The sequence below is a fragment of the Cyprinodon tularosa genome, unplaced genomic scaffold, assembly GCF_016077235.1.
Source record: "Cyprinodon tularosa strain WSP-4 unplaced genomic scaffold, ASM1607723v1 ctg677, whole genome shotgun sequence".
Lineage (NCBI taxonomy): Eukaryota > Metazoa > Chordata > Actinopteri > Cyprinodontiformes > Cyprinodontidae > Cyprinodon > Cyprinodon tularosa.
The window spans coordinates 410,015-434,513 of record NW_024039426.1 but is presented as its reverse complement, the minus strand read 5'-3'; the positions used below and the strand labels follow the sequence as shown (position 1 = coordinate 434,513).

General features: G+C 38.1%; 1 protein-coding gene across 1 annotated transcript in view; it reads left to right on the top strand.

Moving 5' to 3' along the window:
* The window catches only part of nphp4 (nephronophthisis 4), a 259,600-nt gene that overhangs the window by 15,493 nt on the left and 219,608 nt on the right, over positions 1 to 24,499 (top strand). Inside the window, exons 3-4 of the mRNA XM_038267561.1 lie at positions 14,392 to 14,561; positions 18,126 to 18,190. Coding sequence (XP_038123489.1) covers positions 14,392 to 14,561; positions 18,126 to 18,190 — 235 coding nt within the window. The remainder of the gene's footprint in view (positions 1 to 14,391; positions 14,562 to 18,125; positions 18,191 to 24,499) is intronic.

The following is a 24,499-nucleotide window of genomic DNA, read 5'->3' as shown; positions in this document are numbered from 1 at the left end:
CCGTCGGCTGCAGTGCATCAGATGAAGGAAAGAGATTTAGAGTTTTTTGTTAAAACAAGTTATTTCAATCTAAACAAAGACTCAAGGACAGGTTTTCAATGTAGGAAATCTTTTCCTTTTATAATGATAAAAGTCTGCATCCTGACCTCCTATGTCTGTTTGATCCAAAGCCACAGGTTCAGACTGATACTCTCAGTAACCTTAGGTGCCCTTATCTCAGTTATTATCTCTGCCATCCAGAAAGTACTGAAAACAGTACAACACTGTTTTTTGATAGACTTTGAGAATTTAAAAAAATACTCCATTCATTGGTGTAAGTGTAGCTGTCTGGACGTTGTTTGTTTTAGCTTTCCTTGCCTCCCTGGCTTCCGCTCTGCACCCAACATTGGTTCAGCAGCTCATTCTGGTTCTGTAACCATGGAAACAAGAGATTGTATTAAGTACGTCTTGTGTCCTGAGCGTTGATTATTAAAAAACAAAAAGTTATACATTTCTACTAACCTGTTTTGCAGTGGGTGTTTATATGATGGGCGCTCTAACAGGTTTGTAGTTTTGCCTGAATGGACATGGCCGACAGCAGAGCACTTTGTTAGTACATTAAACCTGTTGTGGCATCTTTAAACCACAGAGCTTTTTAAAGTCTCCTGTGTAGCTTGTTACTGCAGCTGAGGTAGATGCGAATTTGATCTCGAGGAAGCATGTTAAAGTGTCACAAAATTGTATTTGTCCCCTGAGACACGATTGTCTGTTTTATTGCTGTGCGGAGAGACGGAAATGGCTTCTCATAGTCTTACAGCTCCAGTGGGTACGCCATACTAGTCCATGTTTTAACCACATTTTTCCTTCAGCACAGTCTTAAACACAGGGATGTGTTGGCAGTAGTGAGTTGATTTATTCTGCGTCTTTAGTCTAAATGATCAAAACATCATCTTTGTGCATGAGCTGTGTACTGGAATTCCCTGTAGGTGAAAGCAGATAGCATCCAATAAAACATCACTTCCAATCAAGGGAGAGAAATAACTGGGTCGGTCATGGAATTCATCTTATTAGAAAAGGTAGCCGTTTCATTTTTTCATCTTTTCATGAAATTTATGGACTTCTTTTTGTTCCGTGTCAGAGCTCACTGGCCCAAAATACTTTGGAAGCGTCAGAGCTGCTAAGTGCTCAGAAAAATGTCTCATCTGTAAATCTTCAACCCAGATCGAATCCAAGTACGTCCTCCTTTCTCTTCCCTTTTCCTTTACAATTCATGGCGCTTCCCCGAGCATGAAAACCATCTGCGCAAAAGGTCGTATGATTGATGGTCATAGGAGCTTCCATGGCAGCAGGCAGCCATCTCCAGCCTACCTCTGTGCCTAATTCCTTCTCCCAGCGTGCATTGCACGCTAAGAGATATACTCTCCACTTATACGTGGGTACGATGGGGGTCGAAGACTTGCACGGCTTGCTTGAGAGCTGATCGATATTTCAGTACCGCGGGGACCAAACATATCGTGGAGCAGCTGCTGCTTAACGGCTTTACACAGTAGAGTGGCACATCCCCGTAATACACAGCTATATACTGTGGGTGTGTGTGTGTGCACAATCAAAGGAACTGAAGGGCCACAAGAGTTACTGCTGAGGTGACGGAGAGAGATGAGAGCCTCAAGGAGGTTTTAGCTGTGTGTGTGTTGGGTGTTCATGCTTGCTTTGTGCTTGACTGTTCTTTCTCCATCTTCTCTCTTCATGTCCCTCTCTCCGTGGCATCAAGACGCACGGATCTAGGACGCACACACACACAAGGCAGCCACACAGAGAGCTCGTCCCAATATTTCTGCTATCAGCTCTCCCTGGGGTCTGCGCCGCCTGTTTGGCTGTCTTGTACTTTGTTGTTCCTGGCTTTGACGTGTCAATTCCATCTTCGCCTCTTTGTGTCTGAAGTCTGGCACGGAGACTCTGTTTCTTTTTCTTTTTTCCCCCCCTCATTGTTGTATATTTCGCGCATTCCTGCATCATTGTGATGCACCTCCAGCGTGCAGGCGGCACCTAAAGTCTGAGGAAAATTTCACTCAGGATTTAAGAAATGTCAGGAGACCAAAACCTCTGTGACAAAGTAAGGCTTTACGCAGCAAGCTTTTAGGTTTGTTGTTGGCAAAACTGTGGGTTCTGTGGAGTTTTGCTCTATTCAGATGGAAAACTTGGGACATAAGGGGCACTGAGACAAAAATGAAGCGCAGCAAGGGGAAAAGGGTTTTAATATTTGTGCTTACACAACACTTTCCTTTGTTTGCTGAATTCCCTTATACTATATATTCCCTTTTTTTTCTTTTTTAGGAACTGGAGCCAGTGGTGGTGCTGATATCTATTTAAGGGGCCTAGTCACGTACTATGACTTTACAATTTCTCTGCCTGTAGCTCACTCTGGTTCCATATAAAGGCTTTGCAATTAATTATCACGCCCTGTTGGCTTACTATATTTTATTTCTGTCTTTGGGATAACAAAAATACTAGAGGTAGGATAGTGCAAATATCCACAATGAGTAAAAAGAACAGGCTACAGGCAGCCCTCATGTGTTGAACAGTGAATTTGAACTTTTGCCATCTGGGAGGCGAGTTATGGTGCTTTGCTGCAGAAGGAAAAGCTAAATGAACTCTGTTGTGCCATTTTCATTAAACTCCTAGACTAAATGAATTAGCATGCAAAAAGAAAGAGGAAAAAGTTCAAGCTCAAGTGTGAAAAAGCTAAAGAAATGTTGTATGCCAGGAGGGCTAAGAGATGAGCAGCTCTCTGAGTACAATATGAACATATGGAGTTCAAGCAGGAGCTAAAGCTGCGAGAGGATTCTTATGTCTGCTACAATCAAACAAAGTAAACTATATCAGGACAAAGTGTATATAATCTTATTTGAAGAGGAATATATGTTTTTCTGTTTTTCTTCTTCTTTCTTTCTTAGGCCCCTTTTAGGCCGTTGTTCAAAAATAATTTATATCTTCTTTTTAAAGAGTTTTTGACAGCTTAGCCTGAACTATTATTTTTTTGTGCCATGGTCTGCATGATAAGGTTTTAGGCATTTCAAAATATCTACATTTTAAGACTATCATCCTTATTTTTTTTTTTTTTTTTACTTTTTGGACAGTTTCCTGTTGTTGTTTTTTTTATAAACTGAACCTTTTAATAAACTGTTCACTTTCATTTAACCCCATAGATCACCCTTACAGAGAGACCAGCTAATTAAGCTTTAAGAAACACCTTATAGCAGCTCAAAAATAGACTTTGATATTTTTTTCATATTTTTGAAGTGTTGAGTTAATGAATATTGAAGATCTTAATCATCATTTTAAGAACTAGAATGAATACTACAACAATTATATCGATACCTATTTTCATTATTGCTTTTTATTTTCTCAATCTAAACTTGCCCTTTTCGTGCCATCATCAAAGTGATCACCCTTTTCACAGAGCTTTACTGTCTTGGACACAAAATCTACATAATAGGCTCAAAATAACAGCTGTCCATCAGACTTGTCAAATACATTATCGTATTTGAATGGTGAAATGACACATACTGAAATCGTTGTGACAACAGCATTTGAAACAACGTGCAGCTTTAGTCTAAAGTCTTAAGTGATTATCCTTCTAATTGGGGCATTTGGAGAGGCATTTTTGCCTTATGATTTTTTTTAATAATCTGACATTAAAGCAATAAAAAAGCAAATTTTCTGCAGCTAATGGAAGAATGATTAGGGTCACAAAGTCACTTCAGCTGTAAAAGAAAAAAAGCTGTGTTCAATGAGTCAGATTACACAACCTATAAAACATGAAATTGCTTTGGTATTAACTGATTATAGCAAGTAAAGACCAGACGTATTTTACAAGAAGTTGCATCATATATAACAGAAACATCAATCTTTTATTTAACCAGCAAGCATACGATGTACTAAAAAATAGAAGCTTTAGAGATTTGCTTCTTTTTAACTTCATACAGAAGAGCTTGTGGTTGCGTTGATCACTGTTGCCTTTAAATGTTCATGAGGTCGGCTGCAAGCCTTTATCCATCTTTTAAAATTTTCCAGACTCCTCTTATTTTTTCAGAATGAAATAGATATAAGCTTGAGAAAGTGTATCCGAATTGCATATTCTCCACTAACAATGTTCAACCATTGTCTTTCAATGATTTTTTTATTCAAATAGCTGTGACTGCAGTGTGTTGGTGTTTTAAATGGCACCAAGTTTGTGTGAAGGAATTTAAGAAAGGTTTTTTAAGAAGATTTTTTTATTTTCCGTACATGCAACACATTGGTTTCTATGCCACCGTTGCTAAGTCTTTTCATTTCCTTTACGCTTACATTTTTACCAGCCTTTTCTCCTTGCTACCAGGCAAACATCCCTTCTAAGACCCTCCGAGCTGAACCGAGACACCTAGTGTGGTCCCCAATCAAAAGACACAAGAGGCTGGCCGCTAGGGGTGTAAATCACACCCATTGTGGCGATTCGATTCAGTATTGATTTCCTGACCCAACGATTCGATTATTTTCGATTCTCAAGAATACACCACGATCCGATTCGATCCGATTAATTGTTTCTTTTTTTTCTTTTTTTTTTTACACCTTACAGGCTAGACAATGTTTCAAATTTGAAATAAATCAATGAAAGCTGTAATATCGTTATGTATTTTGTTTGAGAAACAACACCAAATAACAGAAGTAGAAAAGTGTCACTCCACCTATTCCTATTAAAACCTCATTCACTGAAAAATAATAATACCCCTGCGTTATAGATTCTGAAAGGTCTTGCATCAAAAAAATACTACAAAAAAATAATGCACAAAATCAGTGCAATGAGTGCAATTCAATACCTCTGCTCCAGACGTCCCCGCCCCCTCCACAGACGCTCCGTTGCACCTCTCCCAAATTGTAGCTGACCGTAGACAGTGCTGCAGACAGGAGGCCGGCTTGTTTTGTGTTTATGACCGAAATTGCGGTAAACAACTCGTGAGGTTTGATCCGCTATAAGAGCGAGGTGCGCCAGAAAGCTGGGACCCTTTTTCCACCTGGATCTCCCCGCTCTTAAAAAAAAAAAAAAAACATGAATCGATACTCTTGTGGACGTATCGATGCATCGGATCGTCGGCTGTTGGATCGATGCATTATTATTTACACCCCTACTGGCCGCCTGACTGTTTTTATTTGCGACAGTGCTGCGGTGCTAGATGTGAAAGTTACAGGTCTATCCCCCCCTAGAGGCCAAAAGTTACAGGGTGTGCCTGTAACGTTTTTCATAATAATCAATCAAAATAACTCCAAGCATCCCTTTGCTGATATCGGGTCGTGTCTTATTGGTTGCTTTAGATATCTCCAGCATATCTGAAGGGTTCCAAGTGGTGTGTTAATATACAGTGGGCAAATAATGTTTACAATGAAGCAGCCAGTAGTTTTGAAAAAAAAAAAAAATGTCATGCTGCCCAAAGTTTTGTGCCTGTGAGGGTGTCTTGTTGAAAGTCTCTTTGACTCACCTGTCATACGTACTGTATGCATACCAGTCTTTTGTCTAGCTGCAGTCCAATGACACATTGGTCATAAAGAGCTCGAAGGCTAGATTCTTGTCATTTTTCTTTGCCTCTCTATCATTTACTCTGCCATCTCTCATCTCTACTCTGCTTGTGACTGTCAGAAAATTTCACACCAAAAGAATTTGTAATGCTGATACCCACTGGTTCTGTGCCTGTAAAATGACTCGCCGAATCTCTCCTCCTTTTTTTTCCCTCGCCATCATCCAGCTGCCAAACTTGTATCAAAGATCTTCATATAGAGCCTATGATATCACAGCAATGCAGCCAAGAATCTGCCAAAAGCATTTGTTTGCTTGACTTCTTAATCTTTCAGTTGAGTTGAACAACTTGAATTCTTGGCAGCGGAGTCCCATAGTGGAGTCTATTGAGATGCTTTACTCTTAAAAGTTATCAAGCAGGAACTTATGAGCACATGTGGAGGTAAGGCTGCAACTAACAGTTATTCTGCCAATTGATAAATCTTTTCACTTTTCTATATTTCTATTAACTGATTAATTATCTGATAGCTAGTGGGAAAAGGAAAGTTAAAGCTATGCTACTTAAGAAGTTCTGGATGAAACATATATTAAAATCCTAAATGCAAAATGTTTTTTATTTTTTGTAGTTTTTGTAGCCTTATAGAGTAGTTTGTGTCCCCACATTGACGCACACTTAAAGATCTTTGAAAAGCATTAAAATTGACTCAGTTTTTTCAGCAGTGGGTAAATCTCATACTTAAAGGGGAACACCGTTTTTTTTTTTTTTTTTTTTTTTTTTTTTTTACATTGGGCCCTTGATTTTAAGTCAATAGATCATGTTCTACTTACCCATATGAGTTTTGTGCCATTTGGAGCTGTTCTGAAGATATTCCGTTAGGTTATATCCAAGTAACGTCTTTGTATGGGCAACGACTAGAAGGGACAAGCTAAACTGTTCATAATTTATTCTTTATGGGACCTCAGCATTCATAACATGTAGGCGAATCACTGTCCCCCAGACATCCGCGCTTATATTTTTTATATTTATATATTTTTAAAAACAAAGCGGCGTGTGTATGATGTCATCCGTGCGCCGGACTGGAGTTGTGACAAGCAGCCCGGGCCAGAGGCGGCTACGCTCTACCCCTTCTATTCATTTAGCTAGCTAATCTGATTCGTTCAATTCCATTTCAAGAGCGAGATCATCTGTGGTAGTGGCACTAGACATCCTCCAGGCATGTGAGTAAAACTAGCAGCAGTTCAGCGGACAGGAAAAGTGAATGGTAGCCGGTGTAAGTGGATGACGTCATACACACGCCGCTTTGTTTTTAAAAGATATAAATAGAAAAAATATAACCGCGGATGTCTGCGGGACAGTGATTCGCCTACATGTTATGAATGCTAGCGTACCATAAATGATACATTATGAACAGTTTAGTTTGTGCCTTCAAGTCGTTGCCCATAGGAAGACGTTACTTGGATATAACCTAATGGAATATCTTCAGAACAGCTCCTAAAGACACAAAACTCATATGGGTGAGTAGAACATGATGTAATAACATAAAATCAAGGGGCCAATGTAAAAAAAAAACTGCGTTCCCCTTTAAAAAACTGAAAAAAAAAAAAGGTTATCTTTTTTTGCATTAATTTAGAGGGAAAAAAATATTTAAGAAACAATTGTTACTCATAGATCACTGGTGGGATCAATATTGGTATCCTTCCTGTCAACAATCCCCAGTGTATCAGTATTTAGTCCTCTCCAATAAATATAAAACAATTGTTATGGCCCGGCTTTTGGACCACAGCAAATTAAAGGGAAGCAATGCATGGGTATAACTTAAAGTGGGATTTATTTAACAAAAAACATAAATGGTTGGAGAGGAGAGGGAAAGAGAGAAGTAGGTGGCAGAGAACGAGCTGAGCTCCTCCAAGCTGGTCCGGTCTGAGCTGATCTGCTACCAGCCAGGGATGATCATCTGACTTGGGCTGGAGCGGAGCTTGGGCTTTGGAGCTCGGTTTGGGCGTCCAGGTGAGGAAGATTGGTGCTCCTTAAGATAGAGCTGACGTCAGTCTGGCCAGCTGCCTTCACTTCCAATCAGCACCAATTAGAAGCTCCACGCAGGAATGTTAAGGACTCAGGAAAGGCCTTGGGTCGTAACACAATGATGTAGGAAACAGAAAGGGGATCTATCATCGTTCGCTTTTGTCGTAATACCATCTAGATTCCGCCACCTCTTTGATAAACTCTTCTTGTTTGCCCATGTTTTCTATAGATTATAGCTCCAGAAACTCAGATTGCCATTAAAGAAGGTTGACTTTGTGTCTTGTGAGCAGTTTTTGTCTCAATAAAGACCCAATAATCTAGTATTGTCAGTTTATTGCAGAATTTGAAATAGTCTTGGTATGTCATAGTCATTTCCCTGGGGCTACCAATACACACATAGTGCGGTTTCAAATATTCATAATTTGTTTTTGTTTTATCCCAACCTTCCCATTTAATGCATGTGTCGAGAGTCTTTTAACTGTTATATAGAAGATGGGGATCTCTGTTGCTCATAAAAAACCTTTGAAATGCCATTTTAACCTCTTTATATTTCTGCTGACCGGTGTTTGGCATAACAATTGATGAGTCATTTTTTAGCTTGGAGGCAATTGGAACCAGATTTTGAAATTACTTTTAACTTTGATCATTTAGAACATTTTGCAAACAGCTTTTCAATGCTCATCTCTGGGGCGTTATAGCTTTGTGAAATTGTCCTAAATGCATTGTTTGGCACCAAAAGACGGATACTGTAGTACACATTTCCAAGAAAAGGCATTTTATTTCTCCATGTATATCACATAAAACCACTTTACTTTGATGTGAGACTATAAAGTGATGTTAAACCTTAAGGAAATGCATTATTACAGTTAAGAAGAGGAACAACTACATCCTAATGACTCAGAACCGTATCTGCCTCAGCCATAAAAGGTCCATATATTACCTAATCTGCGTTGTTGTGCTTTAAATTCACACATTGCTGCTGCATCAGGCTTCCATTTGCCTCTTGCTTGTCACAGATAAGTCCTCTGTCATCCACAAACGGATATTTGCATAAAGCTAAAAAAAAGCTGCTGACAGGTTGCTTGTTGACAGTGACTTCATAGAACCTGCCTCCATGTTAATGACGTCTTATTTACCACCATATTGCTCCCCCTCCATCTCCTATTAACATAATAACAGTTATATATTTACCCCTGCACGAATCAATTGCCTCTTTGGTGGGAGTTACTTAAAAGTATAACCTCTCATTAGGCCAGATGTACCCTGGCATTGGTGCAGATGCAAGCTGTTTTTCTAAAGAAAATCTCACAAGAGATCACAGTATTAGCTCATTGTTCAGCTCAGTTAAGAACTCGTTGGTATTAGAGGTGAAATGGCCTGAACATGGAGCCTTAGATGATCAAATTGACTTTAGTTCAGCACAAATTTTTAATGCAAAATATAAAGATCTGTTTTTCTTTAATCACCTTCTTATCTTGGAAGCTGCCCCAAAAGAATTACATTAAGGTTGCCAAACTTTATCATTTAGTACAAAATACTGAATATTGATTAAATAATTTCATTGAACAGTCACTGGATCGTGTGGTTAATGCGAAAGTGAAATGACTCTAACTGAATTATTGGAGGATTTTTGTCAGTCCTTTTCAGTCTGACATCTACATTAACTCTAGTGCAATTAACTGCATTCATAATGCTTCTATTAGGTACTTGGAGGCAAATTGTCTGTAATTTGATTGCAGTATAAATCCAGCAGTTCTGCAAAGGCTTCATAGAGGCAGAACACTAGTGAACAAACAACATAGTGAGAGCTGGGGAACACAGCAGGATACACAGCAAATTTAGGAAGAGGGGTAGTCTCTACTGTTCAGTCCATCATCCAGACATGGAAAGAAAATAGCACAACTGCAAACCTAACAAGACATAGCCGTCATTCTTAACTGGCAGGCTTAGCAAGCAGTGCATTTATCAAAACGAAGCCAACAGACAGCTCTCAAGGTGCAGAGATTCACATCTTAGATGAGAACAAAATGTTACCTTTGGCCTACATGCCCAAAATATAGGGAGGAAAACTGACACTGTACTCTGCCCTAAGCAAGACATTAACTCAGGTCAGGGACATGAAAAAAATAGCCTGGTACATTTTGCATGGTTGAAATGGGCAAAACAATTCAGTGTTTAGATGTGCAAAGCTGGAAGGGAAGCTAAAAGTTTTCCTGCTGTGATTGGAGTTAAATATCGTTCTGCATAGTACTGACTCAGAGGCTTTTTATGTACCTCACATGCATGAACTTCTTTGTCTTGGTCAGTTAATGCAATTCCAATAAAGCTCACAAATATTTGGTTTTAAAAAGGCAAAATGGGAAAAAGTTTTAGCTTCATTAGTTTTTACAAAGTCCTGCTTTTTGGCATTTTATGACTTTGGCAAAATAGATTGGATGACACAGCAGAAAGTTTGCTTTCGGGGTTCATCGAAATTGAGATTTAATCTGCTAACAATAGCCTGATCATATATACATGCATATAAAACAGTTACTAATTCCATACAGTGTAATCCAATCCCACTGTGATATAATCTGTTTTTACATAAATTAAATTCAATACATAGAGATTTGAATGTTATTGTCATGCAAAGTAAGCCAATGCTCCACAGTTTACTGTTTAACGAATGCTGTTTTTAAACCCATCAACTGTAAATACCCCTCAAATACATTTATGATCAGACAACTGAAGGATGAATAATTCTTTGTGTTGCAATCAGATGTTACCACTGTTAGGAGAGTTTGTTTGAAAAGGCAAAGAGTTATTCTGAAAGCCTTTTTCAAAGTAGACTAAACACCATTTAGAACCATCAAGCATTACACTTTTGTCCCGAGCACTGAAGGAGACAATCTGCTTTCATTACCAAGTCAAATGTCTCTGCATTGATTATGGCTTTTTATCGGCTTCCGCCGCAGTGGTGGAAACCTGACACTTGGCTAAAGACTCTTCTCTCCTTCTTATGATGAAATGGTTTGATGAGCAGCTTCATTTAGGGACTTATGTAACCCAGTCATCCAAGATGCAAATTCCAAATCTTTTATCTAAAGCAGCTTTTGGACATTGTTTAACCGAGCTGAATTTAATAAAGATGAATTTAATGACGATACAATTACAAAGCAATACTAATCTGCAGAATGTAAAGACTAACTAATAGGGATGTTAGGCAAGAGATTGTACCATTGTCTGTTATACCAAACAACCTGGGGTTCTTCATTTTGGACAGAGCAAGTGTGAAATAGCAAAGATCAGAGTTTGTTGGAGAGGTTGTCCCATCTTTGCAGGTGGTTGCATTGTATAGAAATACTCAAAAGCTTCATTTTAGAGTCCACAAGACTTTACATAGTAAACTGTACAGCTATAAAATAGCTAGATTAATTAGCAATTGGCATGAATAGGGATCATATGAAGGTATAGTGTAGAAAAAAAATATCTTATGATAAAAAGAGATCTCCAGCAGAGCCCCACTCAAAAATTATGTTGCTTTCCATCTTAAACACCTGGGAATAAAAGTACAGTTATGGGTCACAAACACAACAGAAGCACTTTCTAAAGAAAAAACATCCACCAGAACATTTTAAGGATGATGCAAGAAAAAAAACAACTATTGCGTAAAACACCTTGGCAGAATAGGTTGGGTTCATAAAGCTGGATCTAAACTAACTCAAGGAATCATGGGACAATCCCCAGAGACTAAGGTAGAGAAGTTTGTCCAGCATGTGTAACAAAACATTTGATAACATTTACACCTTGATTCCTCCGCTAAATGTGTAGTTAGAAAGGATTGTTTAGGATTGGTTTGCAGCCACTTAACCTTCTTTCTTTACAGTTGTAAGGATATTTCTCACTTCCACTATAATCTTTAGGGACATAAGGGACCATTGGTTGGCCAAGATATGACCTCAATTGAGGTTGATTTGCGACCAACAGAGGTGGCTTTAAGAAGGGTTTACTGCACCAGCCTTTCAGATCTTATGTTGGTGCATGAATCGGAATGATCTCAAGCAAAAACTAAACCAATGCATACAGAAGCAATATTCAAAACAAATTAAAAGCCATATAGATTTTATAAAAAGCAACTGCATACATAAAACAGTTCATAGATCACTGATATGCATGAAATTAGATGTTGGACCTCCCTCCTAAATCAGTCCATACAGTAGAGTCCCAAAAAGATTCATCTAAAATGATGTCCTTGATTTTGTTGTTATGAATACTAACATGGTTTCCTTTCAAAATCTAATGAACTTAGTCATTATCAAACACACATGTTTGTGTTTTTTAAGGCGACGAGTTTGATTAAACATTCCTACAGCTTTTATGTCAGGCTTATTTGGTATAGATAATAATATTTTATAGCACGGAAATATGCTGAAGAGGTAAATAATTGACAAAAATCCCCTCAAAGACTGTTTGAAGAATTTCAACCATTTATAATTTCCTCTTTTACTTGTATGTTTTGTGAAACTATTAGTTATAACACACTGTCTATAAGAGAATGTGTTAAATGACCAAAAAGGAAACATCTGTAGAGCTTTTAAAAGTGGATATATTGGCCTTTTCATCTGAAGATAATCAGGCTCTGATCAAAAGGGCCTGGAAAATTAGTTTGTATATTACTGTGGCTCAAATTGACTTCTTTATTTTCCGACGATGTCATCATGTTATTCTTTATGATTTAGAAAAAATAACATGAGTTGTGCTCCATGGATCAGACAGAATTTATGGGTCTCTTTATGGTATTCAGGCCTCTGTGCTGTGTAAAACAGGGAGGCTTTGGCACAGCGAGGCTATTATTTTCAATTTGAGCACATCAGAGCCCGCATACAATTGCATCTACCTGGCGTGAAGTACAAAAAGGCTCCCAAAAGGGTTTATCCTCTCTGAGTTGATATGGAAATAACAGGTCAGAACAACACAGCGCATCCACCTCCTGAATGAATTTATTTTTATTTTAGATTCCTCGCCAGCAGGGAGAGATCAGTGATCGTGTTGTTTTGTCCGCCATCTCAAAAGCAGCGCAACAGCTGGCTGAAAATTAATTAATTCATCTTTCTAAGAAAAGGATACTCCTAATGAAGTGGTGAGCTACATGACTGGAATGGAGATAAATCAATCGGCTAGAGTTGCAAGGATCACTTGTTTTTCTCTTGCACACGAAATTGATCAGAACAATGTCCCTGCAGGTTAGTCACATCAGCTTTCAGGTTATTCTAATGCTGGATTTGCACCGTCCTCAGGATATTTGGAATTACCTTCCAAACGCTACATGGGTATAATATTTTTATTTTGAATGTCCCCGCACTGTTTGGATGACAGCAACAGTTGATGCTTCAAGCCAAACTAAACACCTTGGGACAGAGCACCATCTGTACTTGTTTATTGGTAATTTCCCTCATGTAATTTTCATCATGCTGTTTATTGGTCATAATTAGTTTTATTATTATTTGTTATTTTACGTCATCTTTATCTTGATTCTTTCATCGGTTTGGTTACTCTCACTCAGACCCCAGGAGAACTAGGAGTTTTTGTTTGTTTTTGTTCCCTTCCTTCATTCTCATTTGCCTGATCTAACTTGTTTCCTTTATTTCTAAAATGCAATATATCCTCCTCAGGTAAACAATATAACAGGACCCTTGGCTAATCAAATCCACTCCTCTGTAACAGCAACAATAATGAAGATAAGGACTTTAATGTTATAGAGCAACATATGTGGCCTTCTAGACCAAACCTTTCTGGTACTATTATATTATGCAAATATCACAAAAGCATGGATGCTTTATTTATTAAAACAAAGCTATAATGCTTTTTAATCCAAAGATGCTTTTTTTTTTTTTTTTTTTTTTGGTCGTTTGGAGGAAAAGCTAATGAAGACACGTTTGGGACCTAAATGTAGTAAATTTCAAAGTAGAAATCTCTGAAATTCGCAAACAAATATAATATTTTTTTACATTGAGCCTTTTATGTTTTAAAGCTTAAAATTAGATTAAGTTTGTTTTCAGGTTCAAGTGCCTTACTTTACACAAAACAAGAAAATCCTTTGTGGAAGGTGAGAAATTTATTTTAAAGACTCAGATCCTCCGAGTTTAAAGTGCAAATTTACTTATATTCCAGTTAAAAATGTATTTAATTGTCAAACAAATGAGGATTCATGAAAAATGAATAACATTTCAACATCCTAGACATTGCAAGTTTCATAATACTTGGGCACAAATAAGTCTTAGAAATTTCCGAGCTTCTTTTGTTTTGTTATTTTATAAAATAAACCGCTTCCTCTGTACAGTTTCTTTTCTTCCTTTATCTGTAATGACCCCGACATGCGGGTGTTCCTTTGTATCTATTCAGTTTGCAAGAATCTCACTGTGCCTTTCAGCTCTTCCACCTCCTGCTTGTTTGCTCTCACTGCTCCTGAGGTTTTGTCAGACACACAGAGGACAGAACATGGAGGAGGAAGCTGCCCCTGCAGCTTTAAACCACGCTTTAACCTCCTACTATCTGCAATTTTAACATAAAGCTAATGTAAAAATGTTTACTGTCATAATTAGCACTTCCTTTTACGATACACCAACTTTTACCTTAACACCGGTGAGGAGGTAGAGCTAACTTTCGCACTGTATGGTAATTACCTTATGATTTTATGATAAATAAAAGGGATGGATAAAACTGTACTGTTCCTCTGTTTAGTTGCAGAATTAATTAAAATGTAAGTTCTTAGACAGGAGGTAAAACCCAGTTTATTTAACAGATCAGATCATCTTTCTGAGCTTCTCTCGTCTCTTTTTGTGCTCCATGTGTCCCTCCCCAGGTGCTGTACCTCCATACATCCTTGCTGTTGCCCGGCACTCTGGCCATCGTGGAGTTCGCGTCTTTGTGCCCCAAACCAGACAGCTCCAATCTGGCTTTGGGGAAAGGCTTCACTATCCTGGAGCTTTTCACCAACAGGCCAGAGGGTCCAAGCACCGATGGAGGCAGAAGGTGATTACTGCACTCTTAATTACAACATACAGGGATTAACGAGCCTTCTCATTAGGACGTGAAGGACAGGTGTATTTCTAATGAAGCAGATAGATGTTGTTCTCACCAGTCAGCTTGTTTGGTCTCATAATGTGCGTCTTTCTTTATTTATTGTAGAAAAGTTGTTGTATTTATGCATACGTGACAGAAACGCTTTCTGTTTTAAAGCCACCTCAGTCTGCTGTGGTGCCGAGTTTAATTATATGACAACATTTAATAATGCGAAGGTTAATAACTAAAGTCCTGAAGCGCCATGCAGCCAACAGTATGGGAATTCTTAGGCTATTAGATGAAGCTTTTATTATGATTCATGCCTTAAGCTTATCGCTTAACTTTGATCATGGCCCATGTTTTAAAGTTAACTAAGAAATAGCTGCTCTGTTTAGAGGATGGGGTTGATAAACATGGATTTAAAATCTGATCTAAGCTGCCCTCATGACTTTAACATCATTAATACGGCCTTATCTGGGTATCTGGTCCAAGCGCTATGAGAAGATATTACCACAGACGCCAGCTGGTTAATGATATATAATTTGCATCTGGATTATTATCAGCAGAAGGTTCGCTTTAAAAAGAAGCTGTTCTATAAGCTCCTATTCAACAGTTCGCTCCATCAGCATCTGGTCGCTCAGCGATCCTTTCGGAAGCTGCTGCATCCAGAAGTGTCGGTGCTTCTGCTAAAACTATCCACAGCTGGAGTCCAGTGATCTCTTCTGTCTCAGTGCAGCTCAGCTCAACACGTCCAAAATGTGTTAAAAAGGCCAATTCAGCCAGACCATCTAATGAGAAGCGCCGCAGCGACCCCACCTCGGTTTCCCCTTTAGCTTTTTAATTGTGTGGAACTAAAATGATATTTCACATTCTTTAAGGGAATTGGGGCTGCTTTTGATCATTTTTAGCTCAGTTTCTAAGATTTACAGCCAGTCTGAATTGGACTCCACATCTGGATAAAAAAACACCACAATTTGTGCTTTATGAAACCCTTTCTTTCTTTATCAAAACAGAAGAATAACTTTATTTGCTGAGAAAAGGCTTTAGTTGCTAAGAAGTAAGAAAGTGGTAAAACTATTGCCTAAGGTATTCATTCACCCATCCAGATGATTGAATTCAGGGGTTCTAATCACATCCATGGAATGTATGGCTGCTTTTACAAACATCTTGGAAAGAATGGGTTATTCTCAGGAGCTCAGTGAAATCTAGCTTGGTTCTGTAATGGGATCTCACCTGTGAAATGGGTACAGTCATGAATTTTTCTCACTTCCAAACATCCCAGTCGATTGTTTGAGGTAAGGTAGCAAAGTTAAAGGGATTGTGGACAATAGATACTGGTCTATGAAGTGGTAGGCCATATAAGATCACTGAAAGAGGTCAGCGGAGGAGTTGGAACAAACAGAAATAGGGTGATTCTTGGTTTTCCTGAAGGAAATAAAATATGAAAAACAGCTAAAATATAATCCTGTTTTTGTAGACCTAATAATGTTTACTGCCTCTGCATTTTTTGTTGAACTACAAGTGAAGTTTCTGACAGTTCTTAGTGTAAAACAAAAATGATAGACATCTCATTGTAGAAGCGTGATTCACACTCTTTCGCGCTCATTCATAGTGATTAGCTTCATATTTTTTCTACTAATAGTTTTTAAAAGAAGCGAGAGTCTTTATGTCGTACTTGTTTTGTTTTTATCATGGTTTCCATTGTCTTGCTGTCTGATTCTGTGAGCCATGTTGGTTTCTGTTTACAATAGTTTTTGATAGGATTCTGCTTTTTATAGTCCCTCCTGTCATTCTGCTGCCTCTTCAGTCAGTCTCCCAATTAGACAAACCAACCTTAGATCCACCCCATCACAGACATCCCAAGTTCCAAAAACTCATTTCAGGGAGATGCTTAACCCCCCCGGGTAGAACGGACTCGCACCGTACCCCATACATACACACTTAAGGCCAGCAACTTCTCAACAACTATTTATTAACTAACAGTAATTTCTTAAACACAAAACAGAACAGTATTGGTCTTTTATTTTTCAATACTTTCAACTTTGTAGCCTTGAACATCGGTTGTGCTTTCTGTTTTTCATGGGACTTCAGCATACAGTGCACCTCTCCACGGTGTCATCATTCCTCACCTTTGCCGGTTCTAGACGGGGGCAAACGGGGGCCAGAAAGTCTAGAGATGATATGCGCTGGAACAGAAATGGTTGCTGATAGGTCCTTTGGAACTACTTCATTCTTTTTCTTTACAAATTCTGTTTTATTAATTATTCAAAAACAATAAGGTGATAGCTTCAGTGGTACTGAGATAGGATCCCAGTTATCATCTGCTAAATGTTTTTTTTTTCACAACAAATAAAAAAAAAGTTCACATTTTTACAGATGAATTTAACAGTTTTTCTTGAGTTCTAATTCAAATTTTATAGAAAACAGTAGTTTTAACTTAAATTAAGTCAAAAATATGTAAAATTCCTAAATTATAAATGTATATTGACCTCATAAGAAATAGAATTTCTATCGACCCTAATTGAAACGAAATTTCCGTTCATGCAGCTCTCTTAATATATTTAAATCTCTTGCCCTGTTTTCTTATTTCATCCTTTTCGGTGCCCCCATGAAAACACGCTGGCCCCCTCCTGGCCCCCTGGTAAATTTGGTCTAGATCTGCCACTGTTCCTCACCTTCACTAGACTTGGATATACTTTAGTATATTCTGCTGTAAAATTAGTCCTATATTTAGTTTTTTACTCGAGCGTTCACCCTCTGCTGTTTCACAGGATGCACAGCTTTGAGTGGTAACTAGGTGACTGTCAGAGAGTAACCCAGAGAAACTTATCGGGCTGATCCAATCAGCTCTCTGATCAACCAGTCGCCTGAAACACTGGTTGAACAGAGCATCGCTTTGGACAGACTTGGGCACAGGTTTCACAAGTAACCTCCTCCCCACACCCTGCGCTCTCTAGTTGTCTGCGCAATCGAAGTAGTTCTTATCCGCACATGCATGAATTATTGCCTGCCCGCTCTCACTCGCGTTAAAAAAACACCACCTCTCAGAGTGTAAAATCCGGGATAATGTATCCGACTCGCGGGCATTCGGGAACAACTATCTATATCAGGGAGACTCCCGGAACTTCCGGGAGACTTGGGATGTCTGCTATCAGACGGCGGTTTGGTCAAAGCGCCCATTTCACCACAAACAGACTAAATTGGTTCCCTGCCTTGTACTCTAACCTACGTTACCGTTGCATCGCAGCATATGAACCTGCTTTTTACCATCTGCAATAAGAGCAGGGTAGGAATTTACTATGCGGTGGGTTTCAAAGATCTCAATACATGTTCTAGAGATGGATTATAAGAAGTTTGAAGGTTAATTATGCAGAGAAGTAACTCAAAGGTAACCTATAAATATTTTCACCTGCTTTTTCTAATCATCAAATCAGTGAAATGCTCTTAAAAATAGGTCAAATGCTAAATGAAGATAGTCAGATCTACTGAAACCTGCAGACCTGCACTTAAGTTCTGTTCTGCTTTATCCTGTAGGCTGAATCTGTACCACGGATCACCCAGAGGCCTCCTCCACCCCTCATTGAAGGACTCACTTGACTGTAAGAATAATTAGTACTCGGTTTTACTTTAGAGTTATGCATAGGGGATCTATTTTTGCGGGGCAGTAAGCCTTCCTGTTTTCCGAATTGGAAAAAGACAAATCTATCTGACTTTTTGTTTTGTGTTGTGACTCCAGTCTCATTTAAAGGGCAGAAAGGCAAAACAGCTTTAAGATTTTGACAGGAAATTTGCCCTTTAAGACTGTTGTTCAGGTATTGTCCAGATAGATCACTGCATTGTTTCCCCCTCCGCCCACCTTTTATCAAACTGATTCTGTTTCAACTGAATCATTTTAAATTCTGTTTTGTAAAATCAATCCATCTTGGTTGTTATTTTGGCTCTACCTATGCAGTGATTGGAGAAACGAGAGGTGACAAAAAGCTTAAAGACGCAGTTTCATTATTCAGTTTCTTTGTCAAAATTTGAAATGTGCATCTAGCTTAACTGGCTTCGTGCTGCAGGATCCAATACAGTGGCAACAAATTCATGTTTAGGCTGTGTTAAATGGCTCATGTTTTTTTTTCATCAGTCTGACAGTAAATCAGACCAACTCCCAATATAGAGTGCATCTGGCTGTGCTCCTCTTTGCTGTGATGTGGAGTCCTTCGAGAAGCATGCTCAGAAAGCGCAGAAGTCAGAAAGAACCGACTTATTCTTTGGAAGCTAGAACATATAGAACCCCTTCCCTTTTTGATTTTCTTGCATCTAGATGTCTTTAGGAGTTATATATCACTTTTGGACTAAGAAGCTATATTTGTTGCTTATCCTGGTGTATTTAATGCTAAATCTTTATGTTTTAATTTCCTAAGTTGGTATATGCTGCCCAGTAGTTTAATGTATACAATTACTAATATGCACATGTTCATGTTAAGATATTCACATAAACATTTTTATAACCTTTATCTTCTTTAAAAGAAATTATAAAAAAATAATGCATTATTTACAGAATGCTTTTAAAAATTTGGATGTTGTGGTTTTTCATATTCATATTGGTGTGGTGTGATGAGCTTGAGTATAAAGGCTTGTTTACTATGTTTTACAAAGTTAGCAGTGGGGACGATGGCAGGTTAAATTTAGGTTAAACTTTTTCATATTTTTGTTATTATAATTCAATTCAATTCAGTTTATTTATATAGCGCCAATTCACAACACACATAATCTCAAGGCACTTTACAGTTCAACAGATCATACAGTCAAATTGATTCAAAGTTTCTATCTAAGGAAAACCAGTTGATTGCATCGACTCATTGACCCGAAGGTAATCCGTCACACTAAGCATGCTTGTAGCGACAGTGGAGAGGAAAAACTCCCTTTTAACAGGAAGAAACCTCCAGCAGAACCAGGCTCAGTGTGAGCGGCCATCTGCCGAGGCCGACTGGGGTTCAGGAGACAGAAGCAGAGATACAGAAGGCAACTGTCCAGGAAACACACAGCCAGGCAGACAAACTCCGAGCCAGCTCCCATTTCAGAGGATGAAGAGAGCACATCCAGTCCCAGTGAGAGAAACAGGACTACTCTGAAAAACAGGCAGATCTTTAACCCTTTTATAATATAAGAGTCTTGCATACAAAAAAAAAAAAACTAGGGATGATGTAATGGTTTTTAGATTTTTTTGGAGAAAGAAGCGTCTCTTCTAAGATAACACCTGAACATAGACAGCTTTTGTGTCTACAACAAAATTTAGACATAATGTTTAATTCTTGTAAATTTCTACAGAAATATCAGGGAAATAATTGTTTACTTCCTGGATTTTACTCAAATACAATTTCCAGATGCCTAAATGTGCCACATTCATCCGCTAAAACAATTACATGCTAGCGTAATCAGCTTGGCTGTGTGTAGCCATTATACCATTCAGGGCACTGAACTTACTCACACACATCAAGTACAGAAACAGCAGCCAATGTGGTTTTTTTTTAAAGGGACATGTTGCAGCTGTGTTCTGCATAAAAAAGCTACAATTTCCCCTAAAGCTGTGTTAAGCAGCTTTTGTTCACTCCTGGCTGGAGGGCCAATCATTGATGCCAGAGAGAGCTGTGCGTAGCTCAAGTCTGTCGTGTTTTCCTCTAAAAAGTTAATGTGACTTATGAAAAACACTAATTTCAAAGCATTTGTTCTCAACACTTCCTGAAAAAGGGAATCATCCTCTACAGATGATGTTTTATGCCGTGAGTGAAGATGAATGGCCTCTACAATAACATTAAATGTTAGAACAACTCACTTTAGTTTAACAAATGCAACCAGCAAACTAGTAATTTTCTCTAGAAAAAATGGGCTTGAGGGGCAGCTTAATTACAAACACTAAAATATTCCATCAATGTATTGTAGACGTGTCTATTTAAAAGAGAATACAAACAAAAGAGGGACTTTGGCGACAGAAGAAGGTTTAGTGTCAGTGAATAAGTGACTATCCATGCTTTTCACATATTTATAAAAATCCTGCTGCTTTGTAGCTTTGCTTTGCTTAGAGAGACGAAGCTGATGCAGTCTCTGTTCTGAAAGTGGAAGGTTAGTTTTAGGCATTTGAATGGAAGGGGTTTTTTCTCCTTGAATATTTGATACACATAAGTTCAAAATTGGAAAACTTTTTATTTCAATTATTGAGCTGCTGCTGTGGCTCATGGTTGAGTTAAATATGTCCTTGGTTGGCTTAAAACCAAGGCTATGAATAACAAAACACTGTTGTACTTTACCGTGCGAATAACATTGGGTCCAGCGAGAGCCAGAGTTCCTGTCTTGGCTATCATGTCACATGAATATTAGAAAGCCTGCTCTCAAACGGACTCTTATGCCCGCTGAATTATTCAATGTAAGCCTGTTGTTCGGTGGAACGTGGCTCCTCTGTTTTACGAGCCATGTTGCCGCCACTCTTGTTGTTTCCATTTTATGGTTGAAACCCTTTTTTCATTTCTTTGCATCACTTGAACCTTCATTCCCTCTGACAGGAGGAGAGGGGGGTACTTTTTGTCTTCTCACTGTGAAAGGGGACTGTAAATTGTATCTGAGGTGCCTGATGCCAAAGTGAGAAATAATATTCTTCATACTGGCCAATTTTTACTTTAAATCAAAAGGGAAGATTTCCCCAGAATTAATACTTTTTATTGATCTACTTAAGTTATAATACATTCAAAATTATGCATCAATTTCTTCCCTAATGCTGTGGACTTAAAGAAAAGGAGATCATGCAAGCAATTTTTAAAAGCAATTTAGTTCCATCAGTTTAACATAATCACTATAGTGCTTAAATTTGTCCCACAGACTTTATAAAAATGTTTTGGTCAAGGAATGATTTTTAAAGTGAACATCATGCTGCATTAAAGAATAAAATGGTCATTCTTTTTATGCAGGATGCCTTCTTTCATTCTTAACTTTTTAATCTCCCTCTAAAAGCCAATCAGCACTGGTTTTTAAACACTGAACTGAGTCCAAAAACATGGTTAACTTGGTTTAGATGCTGGGAACATACAGACACACCTGATTGACACTTTGGCGTATCAAACAGGGCTAATGTTGTTTCCTAGTTTCTGACAGCTGTTCATAGTAGGCTTTCCGCTGGGTTTATTTAATTTCTGCAGCTTCCATGTGAGTTTAAAAGTGTTTCAAAACTGAGTTACATCCCATTTCATTACCTCTGAAGTATTATTAATTCCTTAGACATGTTATAATTCTATTATGGATAAATCCTAGATTACAGTCTGTTCATATGTGCAGCTCATTAGGTTAACTCTTTCATGCAAACATGGCCTTACTTTTTAATATGGTTTCCCAGAATATATCTTTAGTTTTAATGCTCAGATTTCAATTCATACCATGGATGGTTACTATACCGACAGGACGTGTTCTCTCTCGACAGCCAGTAAATTAAAGACAGAACATGTTTTACTGGGGGGAAAAAACCCAGGCTGGTGCCAGTGTCTCTGCCAAAGCACTAGCTGATTGAAGTTGGTGTCGCACATATGTCACCTTTCCTTTCCTCTTCAGATGGCAGCCTCCTGTCCTCACCGTATTCTGTAGAGTGACTAAGTCTCAGATGCTCATCAAGGTTTGTGCTGCTGGCATGAAACCTCACAACCCTCCTCCATCATTTACATACAGCATGGCGCTGGTCTAACAATTAAAAAAAGTTACTGAAGCTCCTTTTACAAAATACTTCACAAGATGGAATCAGGAACTTTTTGTGAGGATTAATCATTGATTATTGGTTAATTCGATTAAAATATGTTCTATCCGATTAATTGGTAATAATTAATGGCAACAAGGATTCAGACCGCATTTTATGTGGTCCTGTTTGTATTAAAAATCTTAAGTTATCACCTAAATAGTGGCCCTTTACCTGTGCTGAAGAGTGGAGCATTGTAACTTCTCTGCTGACTTCAGTAGGGGAGGTTGTGATGATAGAAAAAGGGTGAAAATTATGATGCTAGATATTTGATAAGCATGTAGATGGGTAACTTTTGTAATTTGATTCACTTCATTGAGCAAAGTTTTAACATTCCTCTGTGAGCCACTGGAACCTTCTCATTTAAAAGTGCTGCTAAGGCTGGCATACGGGCGATTTTCTTTTTTTTGTGCAGTTTTTTGGGCCGATTCTTTAGTCATGCGAGAATTTTTAAAATTATTTTAGCCTCACCTGTGTCCTGCATCATGTAATATACAGGGGCGAATAGCCTTTCATGACCATCTCTATATACAATCATAAGGTCAGAAGAAAATCACAAGTGTTTGAAATTCAGTCGACCCTTGTAAGGTGTTCATGGGCAAATCCTGCTGTTGAATCAGAGATACGAGCATCTATGAGCAAATTTATCAGAACCTCACATACTGCGCATGTGCAAACAAGGGAGTTCTTCTTCTTCTTCTTCCAGTCTGACCAGCGCAATCTCCCGGCGCTGAGTCTGACGTGTGGCTTTTGGACGTGCAGCGTGAGCAGTTAGATCACTATACAGTGTAAGAATATAGATCATGAGTTTTAACCTTTTAAACAATGCGATTTCATTTTACAATTTGAGCAGAAGCTGAGTACAAAGATTGAAAATATCGTAGAGTTTATGTCCGCCTAAAGCACAGAGTCTTTCCCAACACTGAGTGCTGGACTCCACTAAAAACAGAGAGCTATATCACAGTTAGCGTTCACTTCATTGAATGGAACAGCCTAATAGTCTGACAGCAGGTTAAAGCAACATAATCTGTATTTTAATAAAAGATTCTCTATTTTACATATATTATTCATCTTTATTATTTTCAGTAACCTTATAGGCTTCTGTTTTGCTGCATCTTATAAATAAGTTTAATTATGTGTAAGCAAACATTTTTATTTATTGTGACAATTTGTAATTTAGCTGCCACAAAAAATAGTTCATATATAATTATGATAATGTTATGGAAAAATACTCTTGATAGAAAACTCATCGTTTGAAATGACCACTTACAGTATCAATTGATTGTTAATCAATGAAAAAGATCAGTCAACTTTAGATTAATTCATTGATTTATGACTTGCATCCCCTATTTGTTAAAGGATTCAAATTGTTAAGAGGATTGCATACGCCTGTCTATTAATTGATTAAATTCTGTTGAAAAATAATTTATTGATCCCAAAAGGGGAATTAAATGTTGTCATAACAACTGCTAAGCAATGTAGTCAGAGGCTTGGTTTAGCTAAGATGCAGAAAGGTTGAGGGAGAGATGTAATAATAGCGTACAGTATGGTTTGTGGATTGAGCCAATCTGGATTAAAAAGGGAAAACAAGACCCAGAGATCATTTTTATGAAGATCCGAAGATGAGATAAATAAAAAGATCCAAATATATTTTTGGCCCACAACAGGATTGGTACACTGAGCTTCTCGGAATCACTGTTTTTAGAACAATGGGATTGGGACACACAGGTTTTACATGTGACACTCTCGACAGTGATACACTGCAGCTGTGATACCAACCTGTCATTTCACCACATCCCAAAGGTGCTTTAATAGATTGAAATCTGATGAGTGTTGAGGCCACTGGAGAACTGGGAATATGCTGTGATGATCAGGAAACCAGATTTATGATTTTAGCCTGCGAGTTGGTTCATAACTGTTCTGAAATCAGCCCTCAGAAACCGTTCAACCAAAACCACCAACCTTAAATTCTGATATAAAGTTTCAGACGATTGAATTACTTCCTCATTACTAAGTTACAATGTGTTTTCATCATGCATTCCAGTAAGCTGGCCAGTTGACAGCAACAATAAATTCTTTTATTATCATTTTAAAGAGCCTTTGTTAGGGAACATTTGAAAACAAGTCAGACCTCAGCTAACTTTATGAC